Source organism: Phaenicophaeus curvirostris, chromosome 11 (genome assembly GCF_032191515.1).
Source record: "Phaenicophaeus curvirostris isolate KB17595 chromosome 11, BPBGC_Pcur_1.0, whole genome shotgun sequence".
NCBI classification, from domain to species: Eukaryota; Metazoa; Chordata; class Aves; order Cuculiformes; family Cuculidae; genus Phaenicophaeus; species Phaenicophaeus curvirostris.
The window spans coordinates 13,403,453-13,416,346 of NC_091402.1; the positions used below are offsets into that span (position 1 = coordinate 13,403,453).

At 38.5% G+C, this 12,894-nt stretch overlaps 1 protein-coding gene across 4 annotated transcripts in view; it reads left to right on the top strand.

Annotated features, from left to right (window-relative positions):
* Positions 1-12,894, top strand: part of GRM7 (glutamate metabotropic receptor 7) — a 300,952-nt gene that overhangs the window by 156,114 nt on the left and 131,944 nt on the right. For all 4 annotated transcript variants that reach the window (XM_069866002.1, XM_069866004.1, XM_069866003.1 and 1 more), the window contains exons 3-4: positions 2,638-2,779; positions 3,670-3,824. In XM_069866002.1, coding sequence (XP_069722103.1) covers positions 2,638-2,779; positions 3,670-3,824 — 297 coding nt within the window. The remainder of the gene's footprint in view (positions 1-2,637; positions 2,780-3,669; positions 3,825-12,894) is intronic.

Sequence of the window (12,894 nt, forward strand, 5' to 3'; positions counted from 1 at the left end):
CTGTAAACATTATCAACTATAATAAGATTTTTGGCTTCTCCATCCAGGCAATAGAGATTGCATGACCCACACAATAGGTGTAATTATTGTCAGAATGGATTGCTGAGCTAGCAGCATTTCCAACAATTTTAGCTTTTTTTCCAAGCGCTTCAATCATGTAGGTCACAATTACTTAATATTAAATACTGGTTTTGTAATAGTAGTTCTAAAACATCGGTGTATCACCTTATCTAGGTTTTTGTGTCTTTTTTGTTTTCGGTTTTGGGTTTTTTTCCCTGCATACAGGGACTCTTTATTATACATAGACTCTTAACTACAGAATTATTGCTGTCATGGATGCCAGGTCCGAGAACCCTTTGCTTCTGTTCTCTCTTCATGCCTGGCAGTGTGGTCATTTCTTTGTGGTGAAATGAAAGCGATGGAGAGCTATGAGGGTTTGCAAAGGATCTTTGTAGCAGTTTCCAATGTGTCTAAATAATGGCCCCATCCAGTGGGCGAAAGCCCTTTGGTTGTGGTACTATAAAATATATCTTCTGCTCTGCTGTATCAGAGGAGAATCCTCCTTAAAGGACACCATGGAAGGAATGCATAAATTTTCAACTGACAAATCTCAGACCTTTGTAACAGTCTGTATGTTGGTTTGGATTTTTTTCTTTTTTTCTCAATGAATTCTCCAAAGTTGCCCTGTCCTTATTTAACAAGAGAAATCGATGTCTCTCATGGGAGCAGCTTGGCTTGGTGTGGCATGATGGAGTGCCAGGGAAGTCACGGATACTTTCCAGGAGCAGCTATTAACTTTAAATTCTCCTGAGGCTTGGTGCCAGGATGGAGAGATTTTCCTCAACAGAGACGCACTGATGGTTCCCCCCCTTTCCAGTGGCCTGTGGGTGCCCTGTGCTTGGGAGTTGCCTTGGCCCTGCTTGTGGAGTAGAAGCCTCAGGCTCAAAACCAGAGCTGGTTGAAGGGTAAAATGCTTTTAACCAAGATGTAATCCATGCCAAGTGAGGTGTTTCAGGACAGCTGGATAATTCTGCTCATGGATCTGAGTTGATTTGGTCTAATTTTGTCAGGCAAAATAAAAGGAACATTTAAAACCATTTAAACTTTTTGAACGTACTAACAGTAAGACTTACTTCATTTAAAAAATGAAATTTACTTGTAAAAATAAGTATTGTTTCAAAGAAAAAAATCAGGTTGCAATAATTTCAGCTTGTAGTAATTGTTAAACAAAAGCAAGCATTCTGTGTGAGTCCAAGGAAAACTTGGACTGTTTTATTCTTTCTGTTTTATTCCTTCTCAGCCTCTCCTTTTCTCCAATTTATTTCTTCCCACCTAAACCAATCTTTTTTCCCCCAGAGTTTTTGGATCAGCTGTTACCAACAGGCCTGGCCTTACTTCAGGCAACCTCTGTGTCTCAGCTTCTCTGTGTCTAAAAGAAGAAAAAATGATCCTGACCCGCTTTGTGAACTACTCGGAGATCTGCACAAGAGCAACATTTTGCAGTTTTGAAGCCATGCATTTGGTCTTTACAAATGTTCAGTGGTTTTCCTCCAGGTGTTTGTGTATCTGCTTTGCTGTGGTTTAGGATGATTATGTTATCCTTTATGTCTGCAGGCAGACAGCTCGTGCTGATGGTGGATAAGCAGCCTCCTCCATGTCCTTTCCCTGGGAACACCTTCTCTATTACTTCATTTAACAGTACTTTTAAATCTGTATTTTAAAACATATCTGTGAATATCTCTTTTATCCTCCTGTCTTGAAATTAATGGGGTCCCACTGCTGTTTCTTATTATGCATCTCTGATACTTTATTAATGAACACACTGCACAGTATACTGAGGAAGTTGGTGTCCCCCCAAAAAACCAAGCTAAGTAACTATAATATGTGAACTGTGCTAAAACTCGGTACTTTTTGGTCTGGGTATATTTATCACTATTACTGTGTTGATACTATTCTTTTTCCAATGTTACCTGTGTATTTATGAGAAGTCCAGCACAGACATGTAGATTATCCTGAGGCTTCAGTTACTTGGGCAGCTCTGTTCCTTTTGGTGATGGACTTTTGAAGAGTAAGGATTTTCTTGATCAGTCCTCACTTTACCAATATCTAAACTCCTTTGCTGTTCCTATTCTAGATAAGTTGTTTCTGTGGAAGCATTTTCCCTCCTTCCTTCAACTTGTGAGATTATAAAGAATCTCAGCTCTTCGTTGAGATGAAATTTGTCTTTTTTGAACACTTACAACATTGCCTGCCTTTCAACCTGTTGTTGGTTTTTGTTTGTTTGTTTTTTCAAATCAGTTTAAGCTTGTTAGGGGTGTTGTTTGTTTGTTGTTTATTTTATAATCCCTCTACTGACTGGTGAAATGTTTATTTTGTTTTTCTATGATCTTGGTTTTGTCCACCAGTTTAATCCATTACCCTACCCAGGCAGGCAGATTCTGCATATCCCAATGAGCGCTCTGGCAAAAATGATTGTATGAATCCCTCAGAAAGCTTGACATGAAGATTAAGTGCTTCGAAAAGAGAGCAATCCAATCAGAGAGCTTCTCTTCTTCCCAGGCTTCCCTTCCACGTGCATTTCCCACGGTCTTTCCTGTATTCACCAGTGATAAGAGTTCTTTTTTCTGTCTTAAACAGGTGGGCTCTGCATTGCTCAGTCCCTGAAAATCCCCCAGGATCGCAAGGACAAGACCATTGACTTTGATAAAATTATCAAGCAGCTCCTAGAAACTCCCAATGCCCGGGCCATCGTTATTTTTGCCAATGATGAAGACATAAAGTAAGGATGACCAAGGGAATTGATTAATTTGTGCTTGATAGCTATGCAGAAAAGAAAGAGCAAGTAAGAGTATGAATAATGAAGTGGAAATGTCTGTTGGTAAGAGTAATGTAGGGATAGGGAGTTTACATTGCAGAGGGTAGCACCAGGCATGGAGGTGCTGCTTTTGCTACCCTGGCTCGCATGTTGCCCTGGACTGTGCATTGCTGTAGTGGAGGAATAGGAATGTTCATCAAGGCCTGGAAGATTTTCCTGTTAAAGCTTTACTGGTGCATTGGAAGGCAGACATGACCTTCCCTCTCAAAGAGGCATTAAGATACCTCTCTTTCCAAGCTCACGGTACTATGTATTATTCATTAATTCAGAGTCTATTTTATGGCAAGTAGCAGTTACTAGTGATAAAATGGCTTAGATGCACAAGGTTAAAACACATAAGGTGCTCAAGGTTTAACCACATACCACTTGCTCATAAAATAATATAAAGAGTATTTTAAAAGATTGACTCTCATTTCTCACTTGCCCATGTTCCATATTCTGTCTCCAGAATTTTAAATTAGCTTAAATTTTTGATGGCATTGTCAATTACTGACAGACCCAGTCCTCCAAAACAAGAGACAGAGAAGTTAGGATAAAGTTTCAGTACAGTCAATAGCAAAACTTTTAAGTTTTAATGGAATCAGGATTTTAGTCTTGGGATACGGAGTTAATTAAAAGAGAGATTCAATCTGTGCTGCATGGATTGTGATACAGCGTGTAGTGAAATTCCTGAACTATAGTGGTGACAGGAATATACCATTTCTATTCATTCTGGAGTTGCAACACAACATTTTTCCCAAGCAATTATCTGTTTAAATTAAATTAATTTGTGAACAAAATGTTCTTCTCCTCAGGCAAATCCTTGCAGCTGCTAAGAGGGCGGATCAAGTTGGTCACTTCCTATGGGTGGGCTCGGACACGTGGGGCTCTAAGGTGAGCCCGTTACTTCAGCAAGAGGATGTCGCTGAGGGAGCTATCACCATCCTGCCCAAGCGAGCGACTATAGAAGGTAAGAGCTCCCTTCTGCTTGGCTCTCAATCCTGTTTCCTGAAATGCTGGTGCTATAAAACTGATTGCCCATATTTTTTCCTTGTGTAAGTTTTTTGAATAAATGCATGCAGACTTGGTGTGATACAAAGAGTATAAAGTACATTCAGTAAGTCTTCATATCCTGAAATTTCCCTAAAAGCCTGTGTTCCTTACTTAAAAAGATATTTTATTTCCACAGGTAAGAAGCTACTAGCAGTTATTTATTAAAAGCACAATTTCAAAGCTTGTCTTAAGCTGTGGTAATATGACAAGGCCTTTATCACTTAAAATGAAGTAAACCAAAACCGTCTTAACATATCATGTATATAAGTAGGGAGACAAAATCTTTTGCAATTTATGTATCATCTCTGGAGCAGTGGGTAAGTTTTCTGCTGAATAAATAAAAATATATTTTTAAAACAACAGTTTCAATTTAAACTTACTGTAACTTCTGTTTCATTCAGATTAAACCCTGTATTGATTTATACTTATTGCTTGCGTGCTTCACAAATATGTACACTTGTACACATGCATGCATACATAAAAATGTGGGGACTTTTTTTACATAAGCTCTAAATTTCTTGGTATTTCTCTTTTTTCCTGAAGTGTTTGTTGTATGATCATTCCTCATTTTGTTAATCCTTTTGTCTGTATAGAAGCTTAACTATCTAAATGGCTTCCTCTGGGCAAACCAAACTTGCCAATTAGAGTCCATGTTCTCTATAATATGAAAAGAAAAGTTCTTTGTAAGACACACACTGAGTGAAGAACATAAACTCCTCAGCTGGCACATGGCCTTGGGTCGGGCAGGGTCTCCTAAGAGTCACTGAACATGTTGCCCACATTAACATAGGCTCTGATGTCTTCACTCACAGGAAAACCAAATATTTGGATTCATTTCTACTGTGTCTACACCTCATTAGTTATTCTTCTCAGGTATATAATATGCTTCATCTTTTTACACTTTTTTTTAAACCCTGGAGGCATTTTTGCATGTTACTTCTCCATAAATACGTAAAGTTGATAGACAATGAAGTGTTTGTTTCTGAAAACCAGGCTATTTTAATATCTTTTCATACTGTTTGTGTTCTTCCCTGAGGGTTTCTGACACAGAAACAAAAAGTCTGCCAACAGCACACAGAATATAATCTTACCAAGTTTGTTTGTTTTAATATATTATCCTTCTATATTACACATTAAACATATTGGACATAATGGGATCCATTAAGTTTGCTTTTGAACGCAGTAAGGGAGTGACAATAAGGGAGTAGAAGGGTTCAGGTGTAGAAATAATGTTGGTTAAATAATGGTTACAAATACAAACAAATTTACTGTATCTGCAAAAAAAAAGAAGTCCATTGAGCCTACCAATATCTTCTTATTCACTGACTCTATTAGATTGTTGTCAAAAAATTGGCTACTTGCATTTTGCACTTGCAGTCATGTAGATTGCATGATTACTTGTTTCTGATGCTTAAATTACATTTTGCCTTTATATGTATAATAGTTTTCATTCTTCAAGAGCAGATGCCATAGGGTAGGTACATATTTTGAGGTCCATGAGTTGCGTGTTACTTTCCTGAAAGGGAAAACCATTCATCCAGAAGTAGGTACTGTACTTGGTATGAAAGGAGAGGCAGAGCGAAGTGTCCCGGAATAGCAATTGCACTGTCAATAGCAAATGTTTTCTGGCTGCTCTGTGACCTCTCGGAAAGGTTCAGGCTGGTTCTTACCTTTTTCAGTCCCGTTCATCCATCTCTAATTGCCATCTGTATCTGCCATCTGCTTAGTCCTGTTGGGAGGAAGAGTAAAGGGATGGTTGCGAGGACAGAGCAAATTCCCATTCTCCTGAAACAGTTTTCCAGAACTGAAAGTTTCCCCTTTCCAACTGATTCAATTTTGTCCACTAAGAAAAACATGCACTGAAATCTTTACTTACAGAAGTAAGTAATCCTTATGTATTAGCATTTCTTTGCTTAGTGAGGCTATTATCCGTATGTGTTGTCTGCCTTTCTTGCATTTAGACTGCTGTACATTGTTTTCTTTCTGTTCTTGTACAGGTTTCATTTGGCTATGACTCCAGGAGAACTGGAAACAGACGTTTTAAAGTTATTCTTTTATCATCCAGCAATGACCATCTTCCTAAAATTTAGTACTGTGTTTCTTCTGATGAGTACATAAAATAAATGAAATAAGAAGCCTTGATTGTCCCTATAAATTGATGGAAAAAATCTAAATTAGCAGAATGGAACTCAATTGGCCCTGAAGGACCCTGTCTTGAACAGTATTCCAGCCTAGTAGTCTCCTTTCTGTACCGTGGTGTGCAGCAGTGCTGCCTTTGCAGCTCATGGGCTTTAAGTCAAGGCAATAGTTAAGCACCAGCTTACTTCTCGCTGGATTTGATGAGAACTTTTTCAGTTATCATGAATGAGGGGGTTATCCTTATTTTTCTACTTAAGAATATTTTTTTTTTCCTTTCCTTTTATCACTCTGGAAACAGAGAGCACTGCAGCTCCCATGCCTTAACCTGAACTATGTGATGCTGCTAGCCTCTTCTCACCTTTTGGGGAAAAATGTTAGTCTAATAAGCCAGGAAATGTTAAATTGCATTGAAAATTAAAGTGTCTGCAGGTTAAAGTATATATGGTACACTTTGGCTTATCAGATTTTTGATGTCTGTAAAGCTACTGGTCACATAAGTCATAAAATGAAATGGTCATTATACAGAAAAAGACATTTTTCAAATAATACTTATCCCCTAGTCATGACTTTTCAATTCAAAACACAGATGTGCAACACAGTGTGCTGGTGTATTTAAACCTATGTACCTGTATGCCATGTGAAGTTCTTATTTTGGTAACCGTGGGAAAATCACAGCAGGAAATCTAAAGCACTCGCTTTCGTGCAGAATCAGGCCCCAGATACACAGTTGTTTGTCTTGATACTTGATGTCACTCTTGGGACAAAATTTTCTTTGCTGTGTTCCCTTGAGGTGATTTAGGAAATTATTACATGAACTGAATTCATTCATCTTAAGTCAGTCTTAATATAGCTCAATTGTTTTTGATGTAATTATGCTGAAATGGTAAAGTTGCATCTTATTTGCATAATTGCAGTAGACAGTGAGCCAGAAGAAGTGCACACTTAAATAGTAATCACTCATGAAAACTTGTGTTTGGAACAAGTTCCATAGCCAACTTAACCAAGTATTGACTAAGCTGAAAGTCTTGCAAGGTTTTCAGGGTAAAAGAAGCAGAAAGTATCTATTATTTTTAGAACAACTATAGCAGCAGAATATTGTAGTCTAGTTATTGTTGCTTTGACCTTTTCCAAAAAAGGGTTGTGAAGTGTGTCCTTGCACTTTGAGAAGGTTACTAAAACATCAGCACACACCTGAAACTCAGCATATGCTTAGAGGAATGAGCACAGTGTGTTGCTTTGCAGAACTCCACGTACCTGTGCTTACATGTGTAAGGGTTAGCAGTCATATGCTTTATTTTGAAAAGTCTTTTGCCCAGAGTATATTGCCCAGAGTATATACACCAGAGGAGGTGTAATGTAACCACAGAGCAAGTGTTAGTGCTGGAAGATAAGAAAAATTAAACAGTTTAAACAGCAGACAAAATATATATTTTCTAATTAAAGTTTGAATGGGATGTAGTAGTAGTAGTATTATAATATTCATTTTGCAATAATATAGAAATTATGAACATCTGTTGCTCTGCATGCATTTGACATTCATTAAAACAGCAACATAACAGAAAAAAAAAATCCACAGTAAGTCTTTCTTCAAAATGCATTTGGTGGGATTTTTCCTAATGCTGCTTTTTTCCCCAGAAATCATTGTACTTCTTTCACCTGAGCAAAAGATAAGCATTGCGCATGAGGGAGATTCCCATGTCAGTTTGGTGTTGAAGAACAGAAAGAATGCCCTGCTAATCGCTGGAAGGGTGAAATGCTGCTCAGAGGAGTAAGTGTGAGCTACTAAAAGGCTTCAGGCAAGCAAAAGCAGGCTATTATGGACCAATGGTGTGATCGGGATCATGGTGAAAATGGGAAGTGTTGAAGAAAGTATAACAAAATTTCAGGTGCCAGAGGGAAAATGGAAGCACAGTGGAAAACTGAAATAAAGGTAGAAACTTCAGTGTTCTGTTCTTGCAGTTCAGCTGAGCTGCTTGCCTTCAGACTAGCAAATTAGTATAAATGGTTATCTTTTCCTTAAGCCTTAATAGTCTAAGAGCAAGTTGTTCATTTGTTGCATGTTTTGTATGAAGTCCCAGAAACTTTGTAGACCATCTGAACCAGCAAGAAACAAAATATGGAAACACTCCCTTGGGTTCTCGTGGATTGGACCATCATTCCATCTGAAGGCTTCCCCAGATGATGGCTGGGGAATAGCAACCCTATTTCTTTGTAGATGGAAATGTACTTCTTCCACACTAACCCTTTGAATCACAAACTGACCTTTAAGTATTCCACTTAACTCTTCTTTTTTTCTGTAGATTTAATAAACTTCAGAGCACTTCCTCCTCTTGTTACCTCTACTATACCCAAATCTAATTGTACGTTTTAACTGCCTGGGGTAGCTCTCTTTATTACACCATACAGATGTAGATAAGGGTTAGCTGAATGACCCCGTGATTAAAGATGATAATACTACTGGCCCAGACATAAATTAATGTTCTCCCTACCAGGCAGATTCAAAGTCAGGAGTTCCTAAATCCTTTCCCTGGAGGAAAAGCAGATCTTTCTGCCAGTGATGAGATATTATCCGTGGCACGAGGGATGGAAAGACCTGATCCTTTTAGAGAAGATTTGTGCAGTACCTGCTGAATTCAATATGGAAAGCTGTTAGACAATGCGTGTCCAGAAGATACTCAAGTCTGAGGAATGAGGTCAGACAGATGATCTTGTGTTTCAGAATGATCTTTCTCTTTTATCTTCTTTTCTTTCCCATTTTTTCTTAAGGTCTAAGCAATACCCATGCTTCAGATTTTAAATTAACATATCAGTCTGCAGTATCTATTCAGATTAAAAATGGCTCATTAAACTCCTTCCGGAGTTTGGCAGTAAAGAGCATGTGTAGTAGCTAGAATAGGAACATTCAGAATGTTGGCTGGACTTTCAAAAGGTGGCTATAACTCACTGCATGGTAGGCCAGCAACATGTCTGTCAAATATAGCATCACAGTTGAAGTGAGGAAATAGACAGCTTCATTCTTGCAAAAATGCTCCTGTCATGCAACTCCAGGATTTATCCTTTCGCCACTGGTCCTGCACAGACCCAGATGAGGTCCTCAGAGCTTGCCCAGTTGTTGCAATCAAGGTGGCATCCCTGGGCATCCTCTTCACCTCAATGCTTAGCACAGGAAGAGCTAATATGTGGTAAGACCTTGTTAATACCTGTCAGTATCTTGTTAAGCCCCATGTATGAAGTAGTGAAAACAGTATTGTTGAGAGACAGTAGTAATTTTGGATGCTCTTTTGTAATCTACCCGCTCTGATACATTGAGGTTCGCAGGATCTGTAGAAAATATTGAACACCTTCTTTTTAGGAAATATCGATCATAAAGTCCTAAAGATAGTAACAGAACAGAGATAAGTAATTTCTGAAAATCACAGCCATATTTTTAAGGAGTCCAAATGCCTCCAGTAGCTTTTACAAAGTTTCAAAAAAAAAAAAATGTAATTTTCATGAACTGACAATGTCTTTCTGTTCAGGGATATCTTAGAAACTGTTTTCCTCTTAACCTCAACATGTACACCAAACGTATTGATACCTCTTGCTTTCTATTGTTCCTATGCTTCTTTTCTGTGCAAAAACTTTTGAATTGGGCTTTTATACTGTGGTTCATGTTATTAGCATCCACACTACTGACTTAGTACCTTCAGATATTTGGTTCTTCCTCTAACTTCTTTTCTTTCAAAATAATCTATATTTTTCTTATTTACATGTGATCTGTCTTCATGGACACCAGCTCACAATGAAATGAAATCAAGGAGAGGGACAGCTGTAAGAGAAATACAGAGGGTAATAGTTACGTGAATATGATGTTAATTATTTTGAAAGTCTGGCAGAATGCTTTGCTAGTAGTTAAAAAAATATAATTTATGGTCTAAGATCAGAAATTGATGCAACTAAACAGTGGGATTCAACTAGGTTTAAGATCAATGATGCAATACCAGGAATCTGTGGATGTGATGAGATTTGTAGACTTGTGAAGCTCACAGCTATGAGGTTAAAGGATGGCTCAAATTCAGAACAAGGAAGTAAGGAGGTATGTAGCTGTTTAAAAAAACAGAAGCATTGCAAATGATGTAAACCAACAGAACTGACCTTGAATTTTTCAATTGTTTGTCTTCCAAAGAGATGGTTAATCATGTTATTAATCTTTTGTTTTTATTTCCAACGAGGGCTGATTTTCTTCTTTTTTCTTCAGACAGCATTATGCCCAGAAAAAAAAAAACAATGAGCAAAAGGAAGAATAGTGATTTAAGAAAAAATTAGAGTGAAATTATATCTCACTATTTAGTGGCTCTCAAATATTTTACTTTTCACAGTTCCCGTCTAGCAAAGCAAAGAGTTCAGGGTTAGTTTTGCTCTGTATTAGAAACAGTATTGAATTTTATCCAACATTAATAAATACTAGCATGCTATTCTGTGTCTAGATATGGCTGCATTTACCCTAGGATGTCTCTCTAGGGAAGATATACATTGCGCAACACTTTACCAAGAACAGAAATGTCTTATCTCTCATAGTGTTGTTTGTAAAGTAATCATTTTTTTATTTCATTCTTTTTGGTTACAGCCTGGTTCAGAGTTTTTTTTACAGTTCTCAAGCTTTTTGCCTGTGTCCCTGGGGGGCAAGCTTGTGCTTTTAAGAGAGTAAGTGAGATGGAAAGATCTGGCTCAGAGGGTTTGGTTCATCCCAGGCTGTGAGACTGCCGTGCCTGTCCTGCTGCGAGCACGGCATAGGGATCTTTGCCTCTCTGTAGCAGAGGCCATGGATGCCAAAAGGCTGAGGAGACACCCATCATAAGGGAAAAGACATAAGGGAAGCAGCATGGACCATCACTCCCAGAATTTACTCATTCTCCCCATTACCTCCCCTGCATTTTCCTCTCGTCTCCTTGCCACCACCCATCTGACCTGTTTTACTTTATATACTTTAATTGCTTCAGTGAATTTCTTCTTCCTTGGCATCACCAGGTTAGCTGTTCACATGCAGTGAGCTCAGCCAGGTCAGCAATTTCCCTTCTCTTCACTGCCAGCACTGGGGTCCATCACCTGGGAGCGGGCACACCCCTGGTTTCTGGGGTTTTAGGTACTGTAATTGCACCTACAACAATCAGGATAGACACTTCAAGTCTATTTTATGTCAGTAGTTTGGCAGAGTGACTCTGGTTTGGACACTATCTCTGACAAGCCAAGTTTGCTCAAAGGACAATATATATAAACATTAATTTGCATTTTTTTCCCCATGAGCAAATTGTCTTTAGCAGCTTTGGAATTAAAATGTGAAGAGAGTTGTGTGCTCATGTTCTTAAAAAAGTAAATACAGAAATGTGTCATCTGTTAAGATAGCTTTGTTATTTCATACCATACATTTTGTCGAAAAAGTGGTTTCAGATGGCACTTCCTATTCCTTATAGAAAATCTGTGAGCTGGCCGAGCACAAGTGAAAGAAGAATTTAACTTTTTGTTTTTCTGTATCAATCACGCAGTGTTTAAAGTCATTCTACCCGCAGACTTGTTGGGAAGATATCTTTTCCAGTGCTGATGAAGCCATTAATTGAATTTAAACTAATACTGCAGTTAGCTGAGAATCCAAGACACACTTGCAGCCATGAAAAGTTTATTGCGTATCGATTCCATCCTGTTGAAAAGCCGCTCTGGGAGTTAAGATTAGCTTTGATCCCTCCTGGCTTAGTGCTGAATCTCACTGCCTCTTGCCTGTGAATATATGGACTCATGCTAGTGGAGTGCAGCGTGCAAGGACAGGATGGACAGACAGATGTGTGCAAGAGGCCAGGCGGTGGACTGGGCTGAGCACTAACAAAGTGAGCTGGGGTGCTTAGTGAACAGGCATCACACCTCAATTGTCTCATAGGCTCTTTCTTGTGCTGTCTTTTTGAAGTTTCATGATTAAAAGTGTGGTGTGATTAAACGTTGACTTAAGTACTGCTGCGCGGTGATGCTTAGTCTCCTGACATTGATGGATATGGTAATGCCAGAGATTCAGGCAAACAGGGTCTATTCCCTGAATGGAGGCAGAAATTGTATTCACAGTGGCATTGCAGTAGCAATGCAGTGCTTAACTTTAAAGGATTGAAGCGAAGGCTTTGGGGAGAGGTTTAGTAAGTCCAAATAGACAGTAGCTTAAGGGTAGCATCAGTTTTTAATATGCAGATATAGAGAAGTTGAGAAACAGAATTTTTGTAAAGTTTCAAATTAATGTTATTTTTTTGTAGCTTTCTTTCAAACAAAGGCATTGAAGCCTCTGGGTTATTTTCTTTTGTTTGATTCCCTGCAAGCATTGGTCACTGACAAATACAGGCTCGGCTGTAATCTTTGTGCTGCTGCAGACTTGAAGGCAGTGCCCATAGCTATCCAAACCTGAGCTGCTATGATGGGAAAAAACACATACTCTTGCAACTCAAAATGTAAACTTTTGCATCATTTCAGTGTAGTGTTTTGTTAAAGTTACACATCTGGCTGGTTTTTGGTGTTCAGTTATTGGAGTTCTCTTGGGGTTTCTTAGCCAGTTTGGAGGAGTTGTCTGCCACTGCTCAGTGCAAAATACAGTTTTCTGTTAGTTGAGGTTTAAACCAGTACTTTCTGAAATGCTGTTGCTATTTCATAGCAAAGATATTAGCTAGAAAGCTCTAATGGGACCAAAAAGTATCATCATAAAAGACACATTTAGGGAGCTTTCTCTTTGGCCCCTTGAAATGAAATAAACTGCTTGCCTAACCTACAACAGACTTGCTCAAAATCAAGGTACTGATCTAGTTAGAGTCAGCTATTAGTCATTCTTTGAGTATGTGTGT